Below are 21620 nucleotides of genomic sequence, written 5' to 3'. Positions count from 1 at the left end.
CTTTTAATTTATGTAACCAGTCCTGTTTCTTCGTTATTGTTTTTATGAACACAGAATCTGGTAACACATTATTTTAAATGTTCTATCATTATGAATACATTTCCTTTCATTGTAATAGCACCAACTCTAATGACTACATTTTGTTTTCATGCAGATGTCACTGGTGTTTTCAATGCTCTGTTCTAATTTATGTTAGTAAATGAATGCTTAAAGTATTGCCCAGACTCCCATTACTCCAGAGGAAATGGGGGTGCCCTGTGTGTGTGCATATGTTCTCATGCAGCAGATACAATGGTTTGGTCAAAATGAATTGTGTGTCTGAAATGAAAGTCTAGGTCTTTTCTAGAAGGACACATTGAAGAGTATTTGCATGCTTACTGGCAAACCTATGCAAATAGATTTCTTTATGAATGTCTGGGCTACTTTTTAGGCATAAACTGTACTTAGATTTCATAAGGAATTGAATAGGGAGTCTTCTAAGATCTTATACCCTTGTGTACACAGCCACTAGGCGTTGCTGTTATGCTCCAGACCTACCATCTGCTTATCTGTCAGCCATATATTGACAAAACCTTCAGTGTTGAGGGTGAATAGTGAGACAGAATCCCATTTGGAAGCAGAATATGCAGGGATGGGGAGTAGTTGTGTGGATTGATCTTTGTGGTAAAAGTTGGGGTCTATAGTAAAGGATAAGTATGGATATAAAGCTGTGGAAGCTTTGTGGAAGAGGGGTATAGTGTTCTGTTATCCAAGAAATGACCTCCTTTGTTTGCACAATGCATCCACACATGATGGTGTGGCCACTCAGCCTGTCTATAGGGGTGCATTAGTGAGATGTACATGCACATACACAGTCTATCGGACATTGTTTCTGAGCTTAGCAGTTAAAGAATGCCTGGAAAAAAACTTTTAAGAGCCAGTATTATGAGTCTTTATTCACACGTTGCAGAACTTAAAGGGTAGAGTGTTGGGTTCCATAGCTGCCTGCAGCTATTACGAAGTGGGTTTCTGGAACAGAAGATGAGGGATAAATAGGGAAGGGGCAAAAAGAAGTATGGCTAAGACAATATTCACTGATCAAAGCCGGAAACTTTAATGGCGCCAGACCTTTTAACAGTTTGGGCAAACCCTTCCCCCCAGACTCCAGGCTGAGTTCCGGTGGAAGTTGTCTAGCTTCTCTTGGAGGTCCTCGTCTTGACTGCTCTGGCAGCTGGGTGGGTCACCTGCTTAATTCAGGAATTCCTAGACCTGGAGGAACAATGAATTTAACCTTTACTTTACCACCCTAGGTGGAGCAGGATCCTGGCTATCTGGGAGAAGTTAACCTTGACCGCAGTCTGGTACACTCTTTGCCCTCCACCTAAGGATAAAAATTCCTGCTTTAACCTACTTCCCTATTATGTCCTAAAGGCAGATTCCTGCCTGTAGCCAGGGATTGTCCTTGACCAAAGTCAAACTCTGACCATGTGCATGACTGCCCCAATATGGCTCTGTACAGTAGAAGGCTTGTAGTTCACAGAATATAATATCAAAGGAATAATACACCAGCTAAATTTTGTATCTAGCAATACCCCATCATAAAACTTGACTACAGCATTTACTATCACTGATTTATTAAATCTAAGACAAGATAGTATTTGTAAACTAAACTTAGAATGTGTATGTTATGTTTATCTGTATATACTACAGACATATGTGTTAAGGGTTTAGAAAATGTTCATTTGCCTCAAACAAATGTTTCCCAAAATAAGATGGGTAGGAAGGAAAGAAGAAAAAGGCTAAGACTTTTTCTAGAAATTGGCTTAGGGAAAGTTAAAATGCTTTCTATATCTTTCTGTGATAGTAAATCCCACCAGAATCGACCCAAAAATTCATTATCAAACTTCCAGTTTCTCCTTTTCTGTTGCATGGGAGGCAGTGCTTTCCTTTTCTGAGTCTTTCAGGATTTTATTTTTATACAAAGTATCACCTGACTCTTGTCAATAACTGGAAGAACTAGTTTCCCCTTGCCTGTACAGAAATACAAGTCTAGATGAACCCAAGCAGTAATGTTAAAGAAGTTATTTTCTACCCCTTTATGCTAGAAAGTTACTAATACTTGTCCCACTTGTCCTAGAAACCTACTAATACTTTGTATGAATTCTGTCTAATCAGATTCCTAGTTTTAAGGGAATAGTTAAAATGCAAATAAGTAACTTAAATTGTACCTCTGATCCCCATATGTTGGTTCAAATAGTGGGCAACTGGCATATTGGTAGGAAGAAACATCAAGAGGACAAAAACATTTGAGACCTGTGTCTCTGAGCAGGCAGTCTGCCATAATAGTCACCATTCCTCGGAGCAATGATTTGAAGAACATTTTATTTTTGCTGTGGGCAGTGTTGGTCGTTTTTCAGCCTACAAAGCGTTTTGAACGGGACATGGAGATGAAGGTAGAGAGGGAAGCTGCCTCCTGCAGCATCTGCTTCAACTTTCTGTGGACTGAACACAGGAGGCAAGTTCAGTTTACCACCAGACCATCAGAATTACAGGAAGACTAAATCGCGTGTACAAAGGAAACTTTTGGTCTGTGCTCCTATTAGGGTCAGACTTGAGTTATTATAGGTAAGATGTTACCTATACTTTGGTAACGTCATGAATCTCCCTCATTTCACTGCTCTCTGTTCAAATAAACTGTCAGGGAAGCCTGAAAACCAGCCTGAACACTGCTTCTGATGAGATGCCCATGTTAACAAAGTTCCTAACAAATCTACCTTTCCAGACTCTAAACTAGGGCAAAGCCTTTGCATCAGTTCATTCCACAGGTCTTTGAACAAGTAAATGCTCAACATTCCTGACTGTCCACATATATCCAGTTTCTGCAAAGCTCTTCAGCTCTGAAATGACTGAAGCATATGGGAGAGGGCCAGCCCTACAGAAAATGACTATTTCTTAATCCATGTCACCTGTACTTCCACTGCAATTCTTTTGTCTTGTTTAGTTTTAGCTATAAAATACTCATGACTTTGTTTTTTCAACTATAAATGCTACTTATTAAATGAGAACAAGCTGATGTCAGCATATGAGGTTAATAAACTATTAATTTAAAATAAAATAGGTACATTAATAGTTTATTTTAAAAAAATATTTTCCGGGGCTGGAGAGATGGCTCAGTGGTTAAGAGCACTGACTGCTCTTCTAAAGGTCCCGAGTTCAAATCCCAGCAACCACATGGTGGCTCACAACCATTTTGTAATGAGATCTGACTCCCTCTTCTGAAGTATCTGAAGACAGTTACAATATACTTACATATAATAAATAAATAAATCTTTAAAATAAATATTTTCCTATGCTAGAACTTTAGTAAGGTTGCCTACTTAGGCTCACACCTACACAATTACATAGGTTATATATGACATATTTAACAGCTGGGGGGACTAGAATTCAGAGAGACAACCCCCCCCCCCCAAAAAAAAAGTTTACCAGGTTTATTTTCTTTATTTTATATACCTCTTTCTTTGCTCAGTGATAACCAAAAGATCAAAGAAAGATCCCCCAGAGAGATTGTGTTGTAGTCTACTTGAGACTCCTTGGTCCACAGCCAGTTAAGTTGAAATGTCTTTTGATCAGGTGCATGGAAGCTCTATGGTGCTTTGCATCTCCCATGGTCTCCTAATTCATGAGATCTCGGTGATGCAGGCCTGACAAGAATCTAGTCCACCTCTACTTTCTATTTCTTGAAAACCATGGGTTTTATAATTGTCCAAATGTGGGCTCCAGCTGTAAGCCTCAGCCTTTACATGTATAAAGGATAGCCATCCATGTCAATTAAAACAATTAAAAGATAAGTGGAGGGATCATCTTGCTTTTTGTACCAGTGGTCCCCAGACTCAATTGCATTTAATTTTCCGGGGCTTTGTCTGCCCATTCTCATCAGTGAACAAATGATTATGACTAACCACCAGTGGGTTAGGCACACTAAAGCCCCTAGTACTATAAGCAGTTTGACTGGAGAGATACCTAGAGAACCAATTTGTGGAGAAATAGCTATCTCTCCAAATGAACAACAACAAAAATGGACTTCCAGGGGCTATATTTAAACTGTGAGAGTTGTTACATTTATCTCTCCGCCCGCCCACCCATCCATCCATCCATCCATCCATCCATCCATCCATCCATCGTCCTTAAAATAGTGTAATAAAGGAGTATCTTTGTTGTCTCACAGCAAATGATCTTAAATATAAAAACAACCCCCAAAAGAATTCCCTTCTCCTAGAAGTGATGCTTGAAATCCTTATTTTGTTAACCATTCTTCCACATTTATCGTGGCCTCACTGAAGATGGTCAGGGACTGTTTTAAGAGTGAGTTGGGAAAAGCAAAGCAATCTATTTATTTTATGTTAACTTCTCATGCTAGTGTAGAAATTGTAATACATTGTTCTGTATTAAACAAGGCAGGTGGGGGCTCAGAATGTGAGAATCTTGAGACTCTTGTAATCCTTTAAGGAAGCAGGGAGCAGAGCAATATGTTGAAGATGTCTGCAGTTGACAGATATTGTCCTCATAACATTTCATGGAAACAGGGATCATTTACCAGTGTTTCTTATGCTATAGTCATAAAGAGTCACAAGCAAGAAAACTGAAGCCGGAGGAGGGTGGGTCGGTTTGTAGGAGAGTTACTAAGTGGAAGGATTGACTAACCCTTGTTTCTCTTGGACAATGGTTGCTAGTCCTCTTGAGTCTGAAAAGCAAGATTGGAAATTTTGACAGCAGGGAAGCCAGTCATCTAGAGTGTTGACAGATGACCTTCAATTGGGCAGCCTTAGTAGGTGCTTAGGCTTTAATCAGGGAATTGTCCTCCCCCCCCCCCCCCCCCACCGTGTGCTTTTGGGTATTTGTACTGTTCTATCTGGCAGAGCCTTATAGTACAGCCAACAGAGAGTGACTGTTTTATAAGTATTGTAAATAGATACTAGATTAGTGTTGAAATAAATATAAATGGATCCGGCTGGAGTCTGAAATTATACAATTGTATCATTTCAATGTCATAGGAAAATTGGCTTTAACAATCCTTACCTGTTTTTAGCACCCTGTTCACACATACTAGTCCTAGCTCCCTTAAAGCTGTGCATTTTTCTTTCTCCAGTAAAGCCTAACCATCTACCTTCATCCCACCATCTCAGTGATTACGACTGGCTCACCCAGGAACTCATTGGTACTCACCCAGCTTATGGTAGTCCCACAGCCAACGTTTGACTCAAGCAGATGAACAATTCAAATATTCGACAAGAATAGTTAAGAACTCTTTTTTCCCCCACTTTGTTTTGTTTTTTCAAAGGAGTGTTTCTCTGTGTAGGGCTGACCTGCCTCTGCCTCCCAAGTTTTTAGCACCCTGTTCACACATACTAGTCCTAGCTCCCTTAAAGCTGTGCATTTTTCTTTCTCCAGTAAAGCCTAACCATCTACCTTCATCCCACCATCTCAGTGATTACGACTGGCTCACTCAGGAACTCATTGGTACTCACCCAGCTTATGGTAGTCCCACAGCCAACGTTTGACTCAAGCAGATGAACAATTCAAATATTCGACAAGAATAGTTAAGAACTCTTTTTTCCCCCACTTTGTTTTGTTTTTTCAAAGGAGTGTTTCTCTGTGCAGGGCTGACCTGCCTCTGCCTCCCAAGTGCTTCAACCACCCATAGAAGAGCAACTTTTATAGAGAGGCTTTTGCTTACTGGCCTCTGCAGAGCTGCTGAAAGTAAATGCCGGCCTTAGATGTTTCTCACAAGCTCTCTTACTGTGTATCTGTTACCTCCTCCAGTATGCAGAACACTGTGAGTACAGAGCAGTTGGCTTTGTTTAATTTTAACTAGATGACAAGCCGTAAATGGGAGGCTACCAGGTTCAGTTCCCTCTGTGTGTGTTTCTCTCTTTTCATTCCTCCCTCTCCCCTGGTTGGTGTTCTCATGGGTTTGGGGATCTTCTAGTAATGACCAGACTGGTGCTGTCTCATCAGATTAACACTGGAGTACAAGCCAGAAAAAAGTTTCTGGTAAGATTGGCTGAAAGTAAATGTTAAAGTCGCCTTTTCAGGTGACTATAGGAGCCCATCTTAGGAACCTGTTACTTCTGTAAGTAACAAATACTAAGTATGAGAGCATATGAGAAACATATAAGGCCTTCATTATTTTAAATAGGCCTGCAGAGGCCAGTAAGCAAAAACTCCTAGAGAAGTTGTTCTTCAATGGGTCATAGTGCACACCTTTAATACCAGCACTTGGGAGGCAGAGGCAAGCCAGCCTGGTCTACAGAATGAATTCCAGGACAGTCAGGGCTGCACAGAGAAATTCTAAAGATTCAGCTGATTTCTGTGCCTGCTGTCTGTCTTCTCAGCTTCTTGACTATTGGAGTAAGTGTACTCACAGTGTTCTGCATACTGGAGGAGGTAACAGATACACAGTAAGAGAGCTTGTGAGAAGCATCTAAGGCCGGCATTTACTTTCAGCAGCTCTGCAGAGGCCAGTAAGCAAAAGCCTCTCTATAAAAGTTGCTCTTCTATGGGTGGTTGAAGCACTTGGGAGGCAGAGGCAGGTCAGCCCTGCACAGAGAAACACTCCTTTGAAAAAACAAAACAAAGTGGGGGAAAAAAGAGTTCTTAACTATTCTTGTCGAATATTTGAATTGTTCATCTGCTTGAGTCAAACGTTGGCTGTGGGACTACCATAAGTTGGGTGGAGTTTTCATAGCCTTTTTTCCATTTCCTAGAGAAACATATAATAAATGTATCTACTTCAAGAGAGGGGATAGGTAGATAGGAATCAGGCAGTATACGATCAGGGACCCCAAGTTATCTTCTATAAATCATCTACTCAGAATCCTGGAAAAATTGTTCCACAGAGACCTATGGCTTATTGGTAGAAGACATCTATGTCTCCCCAGAGTTTCCTTTCCCCATTAAGAGAGTTTTCTTACTGTCCTTGGCATGAGCCTTAGGACAGACAAGTTAATTTGGCTCTGGCAAAAAGAGAACCCCAGGCTCTGTTTAGAAGCAAGTGTTTCTTATTCCAGACCCTCAGCATTAGTACACTGGCTCATGACACTCTTGGATGCTGAGTCTCAGACCAACCTGATCATAGAAGTACATTTCTGCAGCCTGATGCCTGCCTACTTGCCCCTTGCAGAGTCTATATTGAGTTACCACTGGGTATTTGTTTTTCCTTTTTCCTAAAACATCTGTTTGTGCTGTCTTGAGGGAATGCTGCACAGAATGTAGCCTGAATAGTTTAAGCATTGCTCTTGTTCACGTTTGGAAGTGCTGGCAGTGTGGTAGACGCCATCTGGAGCTCTGACACCCTGCTCGTCTTCTCTTCTTTCCCATCTACATCCCCCATCTTCTTAAGCGACATTTCAGGCATGACCCCTGAAAAGAAGCCTGGGAGCTGCTGCTGAGGCCCTTTCAGCCCACTCTCCCATGCTTTGTCTCCAGCTCTTCGGGACTCTTCACAGCCCTGTGACCATGCTAAGCTGTTTCACATCTTCTAGTGTGTATTCAAGCTGTTCCCTGCACCTGGCCCGCTTCCCTCCTGACCCCATTGTCTTCCTGGAAAGTACTAATCCATCTGTCAATGATGAGTGATAAAAACCAGTTTTTACTTGTTGTATGAGAGTCACCACTTCTTTTTCTTGAGGTGTGCAGACTACTTACATTTTTGCACACCTTTTTCATTTGCACATAGTAGGGATTCAGCTTCTGTGAGATGAAAAAGACAAGTATAGAAGTTACAAAAATAGATTTGAATGTGACTGAGTACTAATTATTAGACAGTATGTTAAACACTTTCCATCTCTTATTTATTTAATACTTACTCAGCTGTAAGGGGATCTTCATGTTTTCATTTTCCTGAATAGCCCTGACACAAACACCCATCGTTTTTTATCCTATCATCTTATTTCCCTTTCTTCATAATACTTTCTACTCAGTACAATTAGTTTGCTTATTGTTTCCTCATTGGAAATTATGCTCCATGAGAGCCAAGCCCTTGTCAGTCATTCTCAGCACTATAAGGCAGCACCTATTACAGTGCTTCATATATTACAAATGTTCAATAAATATTTTCACTGAAAGAATGATCACTAAAATAATGGATAATGAGGTTAAATAGCTTTGTCAAAGGTACATAGTTCAAATGACAAGCCTGGTCAGAAATCCTGGCCATATTCTTAAGTAGGTAATGCTAGCATCTTGTGCTATCTTCCTTAAGATTTCTCCAAATAGATAGACTTAATAGCACTAGGAGAAGGTCTTCTTTTCTGTTGGATGTGGGTTCTGCCTTGAAGATCTACCTCCTCCACCTTCAACTCATCAGCCAAATGAGGGATATGCTATCAGGAGAATATGTCCTAAGTGCCAAGCCTGTTAGTGAACACTGGGCGTGTGAGGACACATCATCTGAATTTAATTTAGATTCAGTTTTCCAGAGGAAAAGAAAATGAGCCGAGCTGAAAACTACAGAACTGAATAAAAAGCAAGCTCGCTGCGTATGACTCTGGACAGACAGAGCTGAAATTGACCTGGGGGGTACTCTGTTCTAAGTGTCCTGGGTGGTTCTGTTTCTCTTGTGTCTTGGTGGTGGGTCTTTTGCATGACTGTTTGCTGGAATCTGAGGGAAAGGGCTGCCTCTCAGCAAGGTTATAACAGGAAAGTTGAGACATGCTATAGTTGTAAAGGGTGAAGGGGAAAAGGAATCTAGCTGTTGTCTTACTCCCTTTTGATATGTCTATTGGGGATTCTCCATAACATGTAACTAAAGTGAAGTTTTGAGTCTGCCAGGGCCCTGGAAAATCTTTAGCATTGAGGCATTAGCTGGAAGCTAGTTGGGTAGATGCCAAGAGATTAACTTCACAAGCCTTCTAACCATCACTGAGTTTTCCAGCCAACTGTTAAGAACAACTGACAAGATTTGATTGTAGTTGCATTTCTGCCTAACTCTAGGACATTCAGATGATACTTTCTTACTTTTTTCTTCATTTTCTTCATCTATAAAATGAAGTGTCCCTGCTGCTACACAGTTACTGTGAAAATGGAATATAAAAATGTGAGCAAAATGATTACTTCAGTATCTAACAAATAATTACAATATTCATATAGAAAATGCTTGTAATGTATCTGGATTCTCTTTTAACCAGTGTAGAGACTTACTGTTTATATGTGCTAGCATAGAATCTTGAAGATTAGTATGTGTTTTTTCTACTAGTCCCAGCCACATTCCATTGTAGCTTTCCCACTACTGGATCCAAGCTTTAGGTGACATTTCATCTGAATGAACAGTGACTTAAACACTTTCACCTGGAAAAATATTTACTCTTTCAGCCTGGAAGACTTAATGACATTCTTACCTCTCTCCTACCATGGGTCTTTAAATCGAGGGGTGAATGATTCAAACTCTTGGATTGGGTCTCTCTTGAGAATAACTCACAGCTAGGTTGATCACTGGTTTCTGAAATGTTATAATCGCAAGTATAAAATCAAGGCCCAGGAGTCTACACTGGTACAAATGATTGAATTGGTGAGTAAAAGAAGAAACAAAATCTTATATTCAAAAGTATTTCAGATGGTTTGTATAAATACTCTTCAAGAAGACAGGAGTATGCCTTCTCATTTTAATTTGGGCTTCTTATAGTACCTTTATTCCAAATGGTACACTATATGTAATTTGAAAAGAATATTTACCATTCAGTATTGAAACCAGTGATCATGCTCAGCTTTAACAGTGTGAACTTGAAGCTTTGTAGTATGTGGTGCTGTTTGCACTTGAACTCTGAAGTCTTCCTTTCAAAACCCCATAATCATGAGCAAGACATTCAGCACATCCTGACTAAAGGGCATCCCTACAAATTATCTCAGTTCTAGACCATCAAGAGGAGCCATGCAAGCACTAGGAGCCCCAGGAATCAAGACCACTAAATGTGGTTTCCCAAAACAGAAAATGACAACAAGATATGAACCATTTCATATTGACAACAGGGAAAACTAAGCATAATTTCTTTTATTAACCTAAAGTCTTTCTAGGTTTCTAATGTAAAGTCTGTTTTAAAAGTATAAATATGCTTTTTGACCTAGGAGTTTCCATTCTTTTTTTTTCCTTTGGAAATTATTTAGATGATTCATCCACATGGATGTATGTCGCAGAGATGTAGGAAATAGTAAAAAGGTGGAAATTCTTTAAATATCCAGTGTTTGATCTTCTAAATATATACAATTCAATCATGAATCATAATCTTAAATACATTTCTTGATGAGAAAAAATATTCATGATGGTTGAGTGAGAAAAGTAGGTTAAAAATGAAGTTAGGAAGTATGAGACAATTTCATGAAAGATAAATGTGTATATGCGTGCATAGTAAAGATAGATACAAATATATTTCAGAGTGTTAATGGGGATTATCCCTGGTGTATGGTGCTATAGAAAATTTTGTTTTTCTTTTTCATAGAAGCAGTGTCCATTTAGTATAGAAAGCAAAAGATTTGGTTTTAGGGTCTTGTTTTAGTTGTTTGGGTTTTTTTTTGTTGTTGTTGTTTAGTTTGGCTAGAAGTAACTTCAGTTCTTAACGTGGCAACCACAAAGGATTCAGAGGCATTGAAAAGCTAAGGATCCCGCCCTTTTTTTTAATCCATTTATTTCCCTATAGCAGGACACTGACTGTAATCTTCTAGAAAAGCAGGACTTTACATACATGTCTAAATATGAGGCGCACCACCTTGTGAAAGTGGTTGCTAGGTTCATGGGGATCAAACTTAACACTTGGTCAAAAGCTATGCAAGAGACCAAGACTCTTTAAGAGCTCTAAATAGATCTGCAGACCTAGGGGCCCTGTGAGACAAATCCCATCTGCATTTTTTCATTTCCTTCTATAGACAGATTTTCATTTCCCTCTTCTATAGGCCTTTCTTATCTGGCCTTTTGCTTTTTTTTTAATCTTAAAAAAAGCCATACACATTTCTTCATTCCACTACTAAAAGAAGAAAAAAAAAAAAAAAGGTGGGCATTACTGTTTTTCAGGTGTTTTTTTAAAAAAAAATCTTAAGAAACTGCTACTTGTTATAGAACTGGGAAACAAGGAATTAGAAGATTAAGAACTCAGCCAGGCGGTGGTCACACATGCCTGTAATCCCAGCGGTATTACTCTGGTAGGCAGAGGCAGACTGATTTCTGAGTTCAAGGACAGTCAGGGTTATACAGAGAAACCCTGTCTCAAAAAAAACAGAAGATTAAGAACTCACCTCTTTGCTGAATTTGGTGTGGTTTCCAGAAGCTGATTGTTTCCTATACATTTACTATTTACAAGCTGTGTGGACCTTGAACAAATAAATCATGTAACTACCTTGGACCTCAATTTTCTCTTTTGTAAAATTGAAATTATACCTATCAGAATCTATATAAAAGGAATAGCATTCAAATTATTTTTTAAAAATGTATTAATTTTTATTTCATATGTATGTTTTGCATGCATGTATTCCTGTGTACTATGTGCATGCCTGGTGATAGCAGAGGTCTGAAAAGGTGTTGGCCTTTATCTGCTTTGGAGTTTTTCCTAAATTACATTTATTGCTCAGGCTATCCCACTTTCTCAATGAGAAAAATGTGTTCCAGAATCACATGGCAGAACCTGGACTGGAGTGTCAGCCTTCCCCTGCTCTTCTCCTTAGACCCAGGAACCAGGAGCATTCACTTTGTTTTAGATTTCTACTGACATGCTTCCACAAGTCAATACTAGTAAGTTCCCATGCCTCACAGCACAGCAGCTCATTCCCCTTCTGCCTAGCTGTAGGGATAGGTGAGTGTGTCTCATGGAGGAAAGCTCCTGGACGAGTATGTGGTCCATCCTTCACACAGCTGAAGTACTTATAGAACCAGGTAGTTGCTTCCACAAAGACTCAAGGCTTCCACTTAGCATTTTGTGAAGGGCTTATGTGGCCTACTTTTTTTAAAAAGAATTCTGAATCTATCTTTTTGAGTTCTAACTAGATACCCTTTAATTTCCCTATTCTCTTGAGTTGAATACTCTTTTAGAGAAATGATTAATAAATAGCCATGAACTCATCAGACACAAGTAATGTCAAATGAAATTAAGTGTATTATTATATGGGTAGGAAAAGAAGCTCCTAAGTTTGTGAATTGAGAGTGCCTGCCACCTCACTTGTGTATTCCTCTTCCATTCCTTCAGCTCTTGAGGACACAAACTGGGAAGCTGAGCCACCTGTGTATGTGGCTCACATCTTTAAAAATTGCCAGAGCATCCTTTCTGCATGATAACTCCTATCAGCAGGGTTAGAGATGAGTGTTACTGGACCTTGGATACTTCTCCCAATTTACATTAATAAATAACACAGAAAGAAAGGCTTATCTTTATATGTCTATATCTGGGGAAAGGATATTTCATTTATTACATTGTACTACCTGGGACTAGTTGGCCCCATTCCATTCCCCTAGACCATCTCATTCAGAATTTAGGTACTCCTAGTTCTTTGAGTTAAACTTTCTGATTTTACATCCTTTAAAGGAATATACAAAATGTATGTGCCTCCTTACCTACCTTTAAGTCAACTCCTGAAGCTTTGGATCAAGTTTAGATAAGTAGAAAGGATGTGACTGCTGACATCATGTCATTTTCATGACATTCTGTGTACTTTTTTGTCAAAACTGGCATCACAAACTTTTTAACTTTACAGACAACATTCACTATATAATCTTATTTACAGATCCATTTCTTATACCTAATCTAGCCAAATCACACTCACTTTCTGTTAGATCTGATTTCATTTGTATCCAATTCAAATAGACATACTTTTTGGAATGGTACTTTTTGACAGCTGTCTTCTGAGGTTAAATCTTAGTGAGACATATTGATAAGCACGTTACCTTGTTTCGACAAAATAGGGAATGATGTCTTACTATTTCTCACCTTGCCCTCATTGAATCGCTTTAAAGCCTTTGCATAGATGAGGCAGTGTCAAGAAACATGTGCATATATTTTCTGAAGTGGGAATAAGGTGATTTTGAAAGTGGACCTGGCTACAAAGATAACCTATACCTGTGTTCTTGAGATACTCACTTCTAGGGGAGAAGATGTGTAGAAATTAAGGACTTGTAAATTGTTCTCCTTAAGATTACCCATGATCAAGTCATCCCTGGAAAGTCATTAAGTATACCCAGGGAATGTGCACTGCAGCTTTAAGACTGCTACTTCTAGATATAATACCTTCAAAACAGACCAGTGGCTGAGCAGAAGCCACTTGACTAATCCACAGTACTCAGTGACCCACTATTATCAGCACTGACAGGAGAAATTTTTTTCTAGACACCTCCTTAGGATGTGTTCCTTAGTTTTGAAGTTGTCATTAAATAAAAAGTCTAGGGAGATGGTTCAATGCATAAAGTGCTTGCTGCAAATGTATGGGGACCTACCTAAATTTGAAGCTCACATAAAAACTGTGTGGCAGCACATGCCTGTCACCCGAGTACTTGAAGAAGAGTGGTGTGACAGGCAGATGCCACATGCTTGCTATGGACATTTATTCTAGTTGAAATGGCAAGCTTCAGGTTCAGTATAAGACTGTCTGAAAAGTAACATGGAGATGGAGGTAGACATCCAACATCAACCTCTGGCCTCTGCATAGTTACACAGGCACATGTTCAGCTACATACATATACACACAGACACACACACACACATTAAAAAAAATTTCATCTCAGGTATATAAAGGCAATTGGGAAATAGCATGTTTAATCTGGAATATAAGATACCAAAGCAAAAAGGTATTGAAGGACTGTTAGAAGGAATCAAATTTTGATTTTCTTTTCATTTTTTAAAATCATGTATATTGGTTAAAATATATAAAGTTTTGATTTGTACTTTGATTTATACACTGTAAGATATATGATACTACCAAGAGGAAATTGAGATTCACTCAAGAATTTAGGCTTCATCAGTCTCATGACCTGGGGTCATTATATAATGCTACCCCTGCTCTTGTTCATTAGAAATTAATACATTCCTTAAACAGGCACCAAAAAGGTCTCTGTAATGTGCATCTCCATCCAGTTGTAGATCTGTGTGACAGGTGGGTGTTTCTGTGGAGAAGTGTGAGTGCCTAAAGAGAAAGGCTGTGCTGCCTCACTAGGAGAAGATGAAGACTTGAAGGCATTTCAGATAAGAATGTGCAAATGTGCACTGGCTCATGTAATAAGTAAAAGCAGAATGCAGAGGGAGATGATGCCCCAGTGATGATGTTATGGGTGCCCCATTAGAAGAGACCATACACCAGCTAGGGCAAGCTGTGCTAGATTTGATTAAGATCTTTGTATTATTATTATTATAAGAAATGGATTATTACTATGAAAATGTTTTCTTGTTTCTTTAAAAAAAAAAAAAAAAACAGAAACTCAAGATATCTCCCCAGCCTACATCACACCTAAGCTGTGATGTCTTGATGGGTGACACTGTGCCCATCCAGTATTTCCTCTAATACACAGGAGACTGAATAAATATTTAGCAGTAGAAGAAATCAATAAATGATATGTCAGAGCCACAAGGTCTCATACTATAAATGGTGAGATAAACCTTTCAGTCCCAGGAACAGATCTCTCTTAGGGTAATGAGAATAGATTTTAGTCAGTAACTACCTCTGACCTTTCCCTAAGCGGCTCCAAGTTTTATAGTAACAAACCTGAAAGCTGGAAATGCAATTGTGTGTGTTTGATATTCTCATTCTGGGGTTGGAATTGTTGACCTCTTCGAAACTATGATGAAAATTGTGCCCTTTTTCAGACAAAGAGCCACACAGACAAAACTCTGAATACCATTTCAGTAGGTTCATGAACCCTTTATCTCAAGAATGTTAAAAAGTGAGCTGCAGCTTAAGGAAAGGGCATAGTTACGTCAGTCCTCTCCTATTGGAAGTAAGACTGACAGGGGAACAAAAAGAGCTTGCTCTGAATATGATACTGAGGGGTGGGTATGGTGCCAGTTTTATCTGTTCTTTGATTGTGGCTACAAGTTTTTTATAAAAGACCCTTTGTTTTCTTTGGGACAGATGCCACCAATACTGCCTCAATGTCAGTCCTCTGGCCAGCCCTGCCTACATGCACCCTTTATCCCATGACTGGACGATCAACAGGAAAAGAGTAGAAATAGGGCAGAATTCTGAGTGTGGCATATTACTGACGTGGCTCTTCTGGCTTCCAGAGTACTCATCACCTTATTCTGTAGATCTGTGTCTAAATTGCCTCCACCTGGGAAGTACTAGAAACTCACTGCTAGATTCTTTCTCTTAATGTTTTTCCCAGAAGGAAACAAAGAACATAGATTTATGTAGACAAAGATGATCCTTTTCTGAGAACTTTTCTAGGTCATAGCTGGGAGCTAATATATTGCAAACCTTTTCTGTCTCTACCAGCTTGAAACTTTAGACTTCCAGTCAAAATTAAACCTTGATCTTAAGGACCCTTGGTTCTTACATCTCAGAGATCTTCACTTTCTTCATCTGGGCAGTGCAGAAAATAGTAATTGCAATATCCTTGGATTGGATTGAGCAGTGATAGAAAAATTGGATAGGCAACACCAGATTCAGGGTCACGATATTTCTGTGTTCAGGTTTAATAAGCAGGAGGTGGAGGTGGCTCATTCGTCTTTGAGTTGGTGACCTCTAGAAGTGGATGAGGAGTGCCTAGGCAGGTTGCTGGTTTGCCTGCTTATAAATGTGCTCATCTCTGTTGCTTCTTTCTCTGACCATGTCTTTTCCTTGCCCTGTGGTGTGCTGTTCAGGACCAGACCCTGGGGCTTTAACACCAGGCATCTGAAATAATCATCATCCCTTTGGGACTGTACACTTAAGTTTTGACACTGAAACACTGACATCAGGAATCCTCTGCTTATCTCTGTAGTAGCTGAGGCTATTTTCAACCCTGTCTGTTCCTCCCATACTTTCTGTTGTTTTTAGAAGTCACCCAGTGACCTGATGAGGTAGAGCACTTCCTGGAGACTGACTAGAGCATGGATGAGATCTTGGCTCTGACCAGTGCAAAGTGTCATTGATTGCTGTTGTTGTTGCTGCTGCTGCTGTTGCTTGTTTTTCTGATTTAATAATAGGTGTCTTAACACCTCAAAGAAATAAAACTAATTTCTACCAGCAGTTTATCGTGTTAATTAAAATCACAGTCTGATGAGCTTCCTGCTCCTTTACTTACTGGTTGTATAGTGGGCACTGTGTATTTTACATGTGTGTTCTTATTTTTGATTCTCTCAGATCCCAAGATAGTAAGTACTTTTTTTTTTCATTTTCATGATCACTGTAGTTAAATTTGGAAATTAGAAATGAAAGAGACTCAGACTTTCCTGTGGCCCTACTGCTCAGTCATGAGAGAAGCAGAATGAGGCTATCAACCTGTATCCTGTGTTGCCTCCTTTTCTGTGATGTCTAAACTCACTTGCTTCTCCTTTTCCTTTGTAGTGGTGCCAGTGAAGAAGAGGACACATGAAGACTTATCATTCCCTGCAGAAAACACCCCTTCCCCGTGTGTATGTGACAGCGTGTGTGTAATGGCTTCTGATATCTGTGAAAGCTGCCCAGCAACAAACTCCTTCCACTGGATATGTCCCCAGATCCACAGCAGGCACACGTTCCCAAGGGACCAGGGGTTGTGTGCACACTAACTGTGTGCTTCTTGTTCTCTTGTAGTAGGTCAAGAAAAGAGCACCTTTAATCAACTTGGAGGCTCTTCAGACAACCCCCCAATGGCTGCTTTGAACTTACTCAGGAAAGCCAGCCCCTGGAATATTGTGCAAGTCAACACTATCACTTCCTTAGGAAGGTTCTAGAACATCTTGAAAGGAAATCAATTTTCCTTACCTGCAAACAGAAAACTCACTCTGTTTGTACTGAAGCTTAGAGCAAATGTGGCCAAGTGGACCAGACTGATGGAGTAGGCAGTCTGTCCTAGTCCATACTGCCTTGTGTGAAGAGTTAGGGCAGTGTGGTTAAAGGAGGGTTGGAGAAAGAGTCCAGAGCTAGAAAGAAGATATTTTTAGTATGTGAGGTTATCTAGGACTTAAGTTTCATAATTCAGTGCTGTGGAAATGGAAAAATGATTGAAAAGATGGAAAGGAAATGACCTTAAGGACCGGGGTGAGGCAAAGAAATCTGATTAAAAGTTGAAATCAGTGTTTCAGAATTCAGATTGCCAAATTTTCCAAAATGGTCACTAAAGCATCTGATAAAAACGTGAATTCTTGGGCCAGCTGTGTGGATTATGGGCCTGTCACAACATAAAAGGCTGGCATGTATATTGGCAGGTGGAGATTGTCACTGCGAAAACTTAGCAGTTTCACTCCGAGGTTAGTCTGTGGTGGCCAGTGCACTGAGGGGACTCCTCGCCACTCCCTGGCTGCTAGCAAACATTCCCTCTATTTACTATAATTGGAAACCTCCCTTCCCCTGCAGCAGGCCTTCAGTTCACCTCACATGCCCCAGTTTTTTATGTAGCATGTCCAGGCATGCCCCAGAGCTGGATTTCCTGGCCTTCTTACACTCCCAGATCACAGTGTCTTACAGCCATACTTTTCAGGATCAAGGAAGTACTAGTGTGCTGGGAGATACCCAGCTGCAAGCTCACAAGCACCATAGCTTCTTAAGGCATCAGTTTTTCTTTCCAAATGATTTGAAGTCAGGGGATGACTGTATTTTGTAATAAAACAAACTCTTACATTATAGAAGAGAATGTTTATACACCTAAACTGCTAAACTAAAATAGGAGACTTGGAAGGAACCTCTTATTTGTAAGTTGTCAGGGATTCTATCTCCTCTGCTTGTGTGGTATTTCCATGTTCACTTTGAGATTTTTGTCTGAACTGGATTCAAGCAGCTTTGGGGTTGCTGTTGACCAAGGTCCAGATCCAAGGAGTCCACCTTGGAGTAAGTCTCCCTTTTCCAGTCAGCCAGCTCGCCTGTGTGCTTATCACAAAGCTTTAGGGGCAGCTAACTTGGATATGTACAGGATAGTTCTAAGGCAGAAACAACATATGCTTATTGTAGGCTTCCTATTTATCTCATTGATCAACCCTGTGCATGCTAGAAAATGGTTTATCCCTTTGAGGCCAGGAAATTGCCAAGACTCTATGCTGTAGGCTAGGATTACCCTAGCTCACTATGCATACAAGGATATTGGGGCAGAGAGGAGTGTGAGATCTAAAATATATATATATATATATATATATACTTTCCCCAGCGTTGGCTAGTAGATGGCTTAGACAATTTTGGTGCCTTACCATCTGTCTGCAAAGACTGGAGAATTTAATACATCTCAAGTTAACAACCTCCAATGATATCCTGTTCTGACAGAATTTTAAAAGAAGGACCACTCTAGAAAGAGTGTAGAATATCGGAAGTTTGAAAAGACTTGACAGTTTGAAGCTTGTATTGTCTTTCCCAGTAATCATTGATCTTTACATGTTAACCTTATATTAGCAATGAACAGATCATTGCCTCTCCACCTAATCATGCTATTACTTTCAATCAGTGTTTGGGGAATTCAAGCACTTATGAAGTAGTTATAAACAGAAATGTAAGATTTGCCAACCTGTCTCTATAAATTACCATCTCTCTGGAATCCTCAAGGAAAGCATTTTCCCTTTACTTAGAAAGGGTTTCAGATTCACTTGATGGGCTCCTGCTGTCTTCAGCACCTGATAAAACTTTAACCAGAAAAGCATTAAACAGCACAGCAGCTCCTACCCAGATCCCTAAGTTCCTAGTGGCAGCATTTATCAATGTAAGAACTAGGATGTTTTCTTTACTGGTATCAGCTTCGTCCTCAGAGCTGTGACCTCTTGTTTAGCCTTGTGCCCCATGGTGAACGAAGCTTCTTGCCTTTCCAGGTCAGTGTGAGTTAAGAGTGTCAGAATTGTATGTGTCCTGATGGACTGTGGACAGCAGGGTTTACCCAAATCATCAATGTCTCTAAAATAAGTTGGGCTCTCCGAACAAGTCCTGGATACCTTCTGAATGTTAAGTTTCTGAGTGCTGAGCATAATTTGTTCATTGGTTTGATACCACTATATCTAGGGCAGTTCCAAGAAGTGCTTGACTTCTCAGCCTTGACAGCCAGTAAGAGGAAGTAACCTTAGGACAAGCTATGAGCCTCTGTAGATGTGACTTGTCTGTAGTTGCTAGCAAACAATGGAACCAGTTTTGAGCACAGCACTCTGTGCTCTGCAGTCAGCCCTCTGCCCCACACCATGACTCACCCACAGATAGATAGATAGAGAGAGTGAAAGGCTTTAGGCTTTCAGTTCCCCAGTGCAGTATGCACATTCACACTCTGAATTCTTTTTCAAAGACATCAAGATGGCCTTAGTCCTCTGCTCCAGTAGAAGTTGAAAGCATTCAATGTTAACTTGAGCTTCCTTCCAGGAGCTGGGAAAGCATTTCTTTTTGGTACAATCCGCACAAAGGAAAATAAAGGCCTTCAAGAGTGTAAAGTTTTTAGACAGAGTTGGAAGTGATGGCTGTCCTCTGCCTTTATAACCTCCTGCTTCATGGCTATAGAAAAGCAGATCTTCACATTTTAGGAAACCCAGCTACCATGACTGTACTCTGTGAGAAGGTGCCAATTCAAATGAGAGAGAGAGAGAGAGAGAGAGAGAGAGAGAGAGAGAGAGAGAGAGAGAGAGAGAGAGAGAGAGAGAGAGAGGAGAGAGGAGAGAGGAGAGAGGAGAGAGGAGAGAGAGAATGAATGAATAAGAGTGAAATGTGCACACACCTGAATATACTAATATACTATACCTCTTAATTAAGAGTTAAGTGAAATTCAAAGCAGCCCCTGGTGATTTTCTATCCCACCACAAAGGTTTCTTCTAGGTCCATGTAAGTATACACAGATCATTGAAATGTGGCTGCTGGCTTCCAGAATAACCCCTTTGTGGGAGGTGTCAACTCTTACAGCACCAAGCCAAGGTGACACCCCAGCCCTCTTCCACCATGTCTAATAACATGGAAATGGTAGATGCCTTGTCATTTGGTGACCTGGATCTGGGCCCAGTTGTAGAGCTGCAGAATTTATAACCTTGTAGTAGTCAGTGATCTAAGAAGTCCTCTCTCCCCGCAGAGAAAATGTCCTGCTGATTCCTGATATTCTACTCTCATGAAGTAGCTGTTCAATACACATTTCTCAGTAAACTGATTACTTATTATGTGCTGAGCACATCTAGATTCTTTGTCTAAAGTCCCATTATAAATCAAGTCTAGCCTTGCCCTAAGAGAAAAGGCCCACAGAGATTGCACATCTCACTGATGCTGCCTTCACCCATCAGTGTTTCTGAGGCCCATCCTCCTATGAATTCCAAGAGCCACAGATCATCCAAGAGATCATTCAGATCACTTGGTTCCCCATTACTATTTGAAGCTGAGCAGAAACACTAGAACAAGGACCAGAGCAGGAAAGTGAAAATAAATGAAGACACTTGGAGTGCACTGTTGGGAAAATAGCCAGAGTCCATGCTGGGCTTGATGTGGCTTTAGGGGACCAATCATTTATACTTTATGGAAGTTAACCTGACCAGTCTTTACAGTGACAGGCCACAGCGTGTGAGTGGGTAGAATCAACGAATCCATTGTCTTCTGCCTGTTTTTGTGTACACAGTCACATTCCCTCCTTAGTCATCTTCCCCTTCCACCCTTTACACTAAACAAGGGAACACTCAATCTTTCAAGGGAATTACATATCTGAGTTAATGTTTCAGTATATCATTTTCATACTGTAAATTATTTTGTAAGAGAGATTTACTGCTATCCCAGGATGTTCGGACTTGGCGCCCCTGTGCATTTGGAAATCAATAAACTATTACTGGAAATACCATTTGTCTCTCAGAGTTGTTCACAAAGGACCCTGCTAGGTATAAATATCCATGACGATCATATACATATGCCTATCCATATACATATCTGTGGTAATGAGACAGTGGTAGGATGTAGAGCCTAAGTTATTCTACTTAGGATCTCTACTTAAGATCTCTTAAAGGGCCGTAGGAGACTTCTGGAAGGCGGTGAACAGTAGATCAGAGAGTATTAGGTAAGTAGGTAGATTATAAGGTAAGTGTTTACTCCTGGGAACTTTTCAGCTTTGTGACTTTAGTTTTTGACAAAAGTTCTTTTAAAATAAAAACTAACCAGCACCCTTGAGCAAATTATAGTTAAGCAAGCAGTACCATCTCTGTGGAACTTTAAAGGTACCTATCTGAATATAACTGATGAGAGAATTAAGTAAGTAAACTCATTTCAGTCTGGCTTCTAACACAAAGCCAACAGCTGTACTGAAACCTGGAGTTATGTACTAAGGACTTCAGTAGCCCAATATGAAGATTAGGGATGCTAGATCTATGGAATCTGAAAATGCAAGCCTTTCCATAAAGCACAAAACATAATGCTTCAAAATTCTAAAAGCCATGAGCAGATATGTTCATGAACCCTGATCTAATTTGCTTCTATCAAATGTGTCTTCATTTGCTCTTTCTTTATGGTACTATGGGAACTTTAGAAAATTTTGCAAAACAGGGAGATGGGATCACTCAAGGTCACCCAATAAGCCA

General features: G+C 40.0%; 1 protein-coding gene across 1 annotated transcript in view; it reads left to right on the top strand.

The window, feature by feature from the left end:
• The window catches only part of Trim44 (tripartite motif containing 44), a 112608-nt gene extending 91720 nt beyond the window's left edge, over positions 1–20888 (top strand). Inside the window, exon 5 of the mRNA XM_052183096.1 lies at positions 16489–20888. Coding sequence (XP_052039056.1) covers positions 16489–16516 — 28 coding nt within the window. The 3' untranslated portion in view covers positions 16517–20888. The remainder of the gene's footprint in view (positions 1–16488) is intronic.
• Positions 20889–21620: the final 732 nt, after the last annotated feature.

The sequence above is a fragment of the Apodemus sylvaticus genome, chromosome 5 (genome assembly GCF_947179515.1).
Source record: "Apodemus sylvaticus chromosome 5, mApoSyl1.1, whole genome shotgun sequence".
NCBI classification, from domain to species: Eukaryota; Metazoa; Chordata; class Mammalia; order Rodentia; family Muridae; genus Apodemus; species Apodemus sylvaticus.
This window is presented reverse-complemented; position numbering and strand designations above follow the sequence as displayed.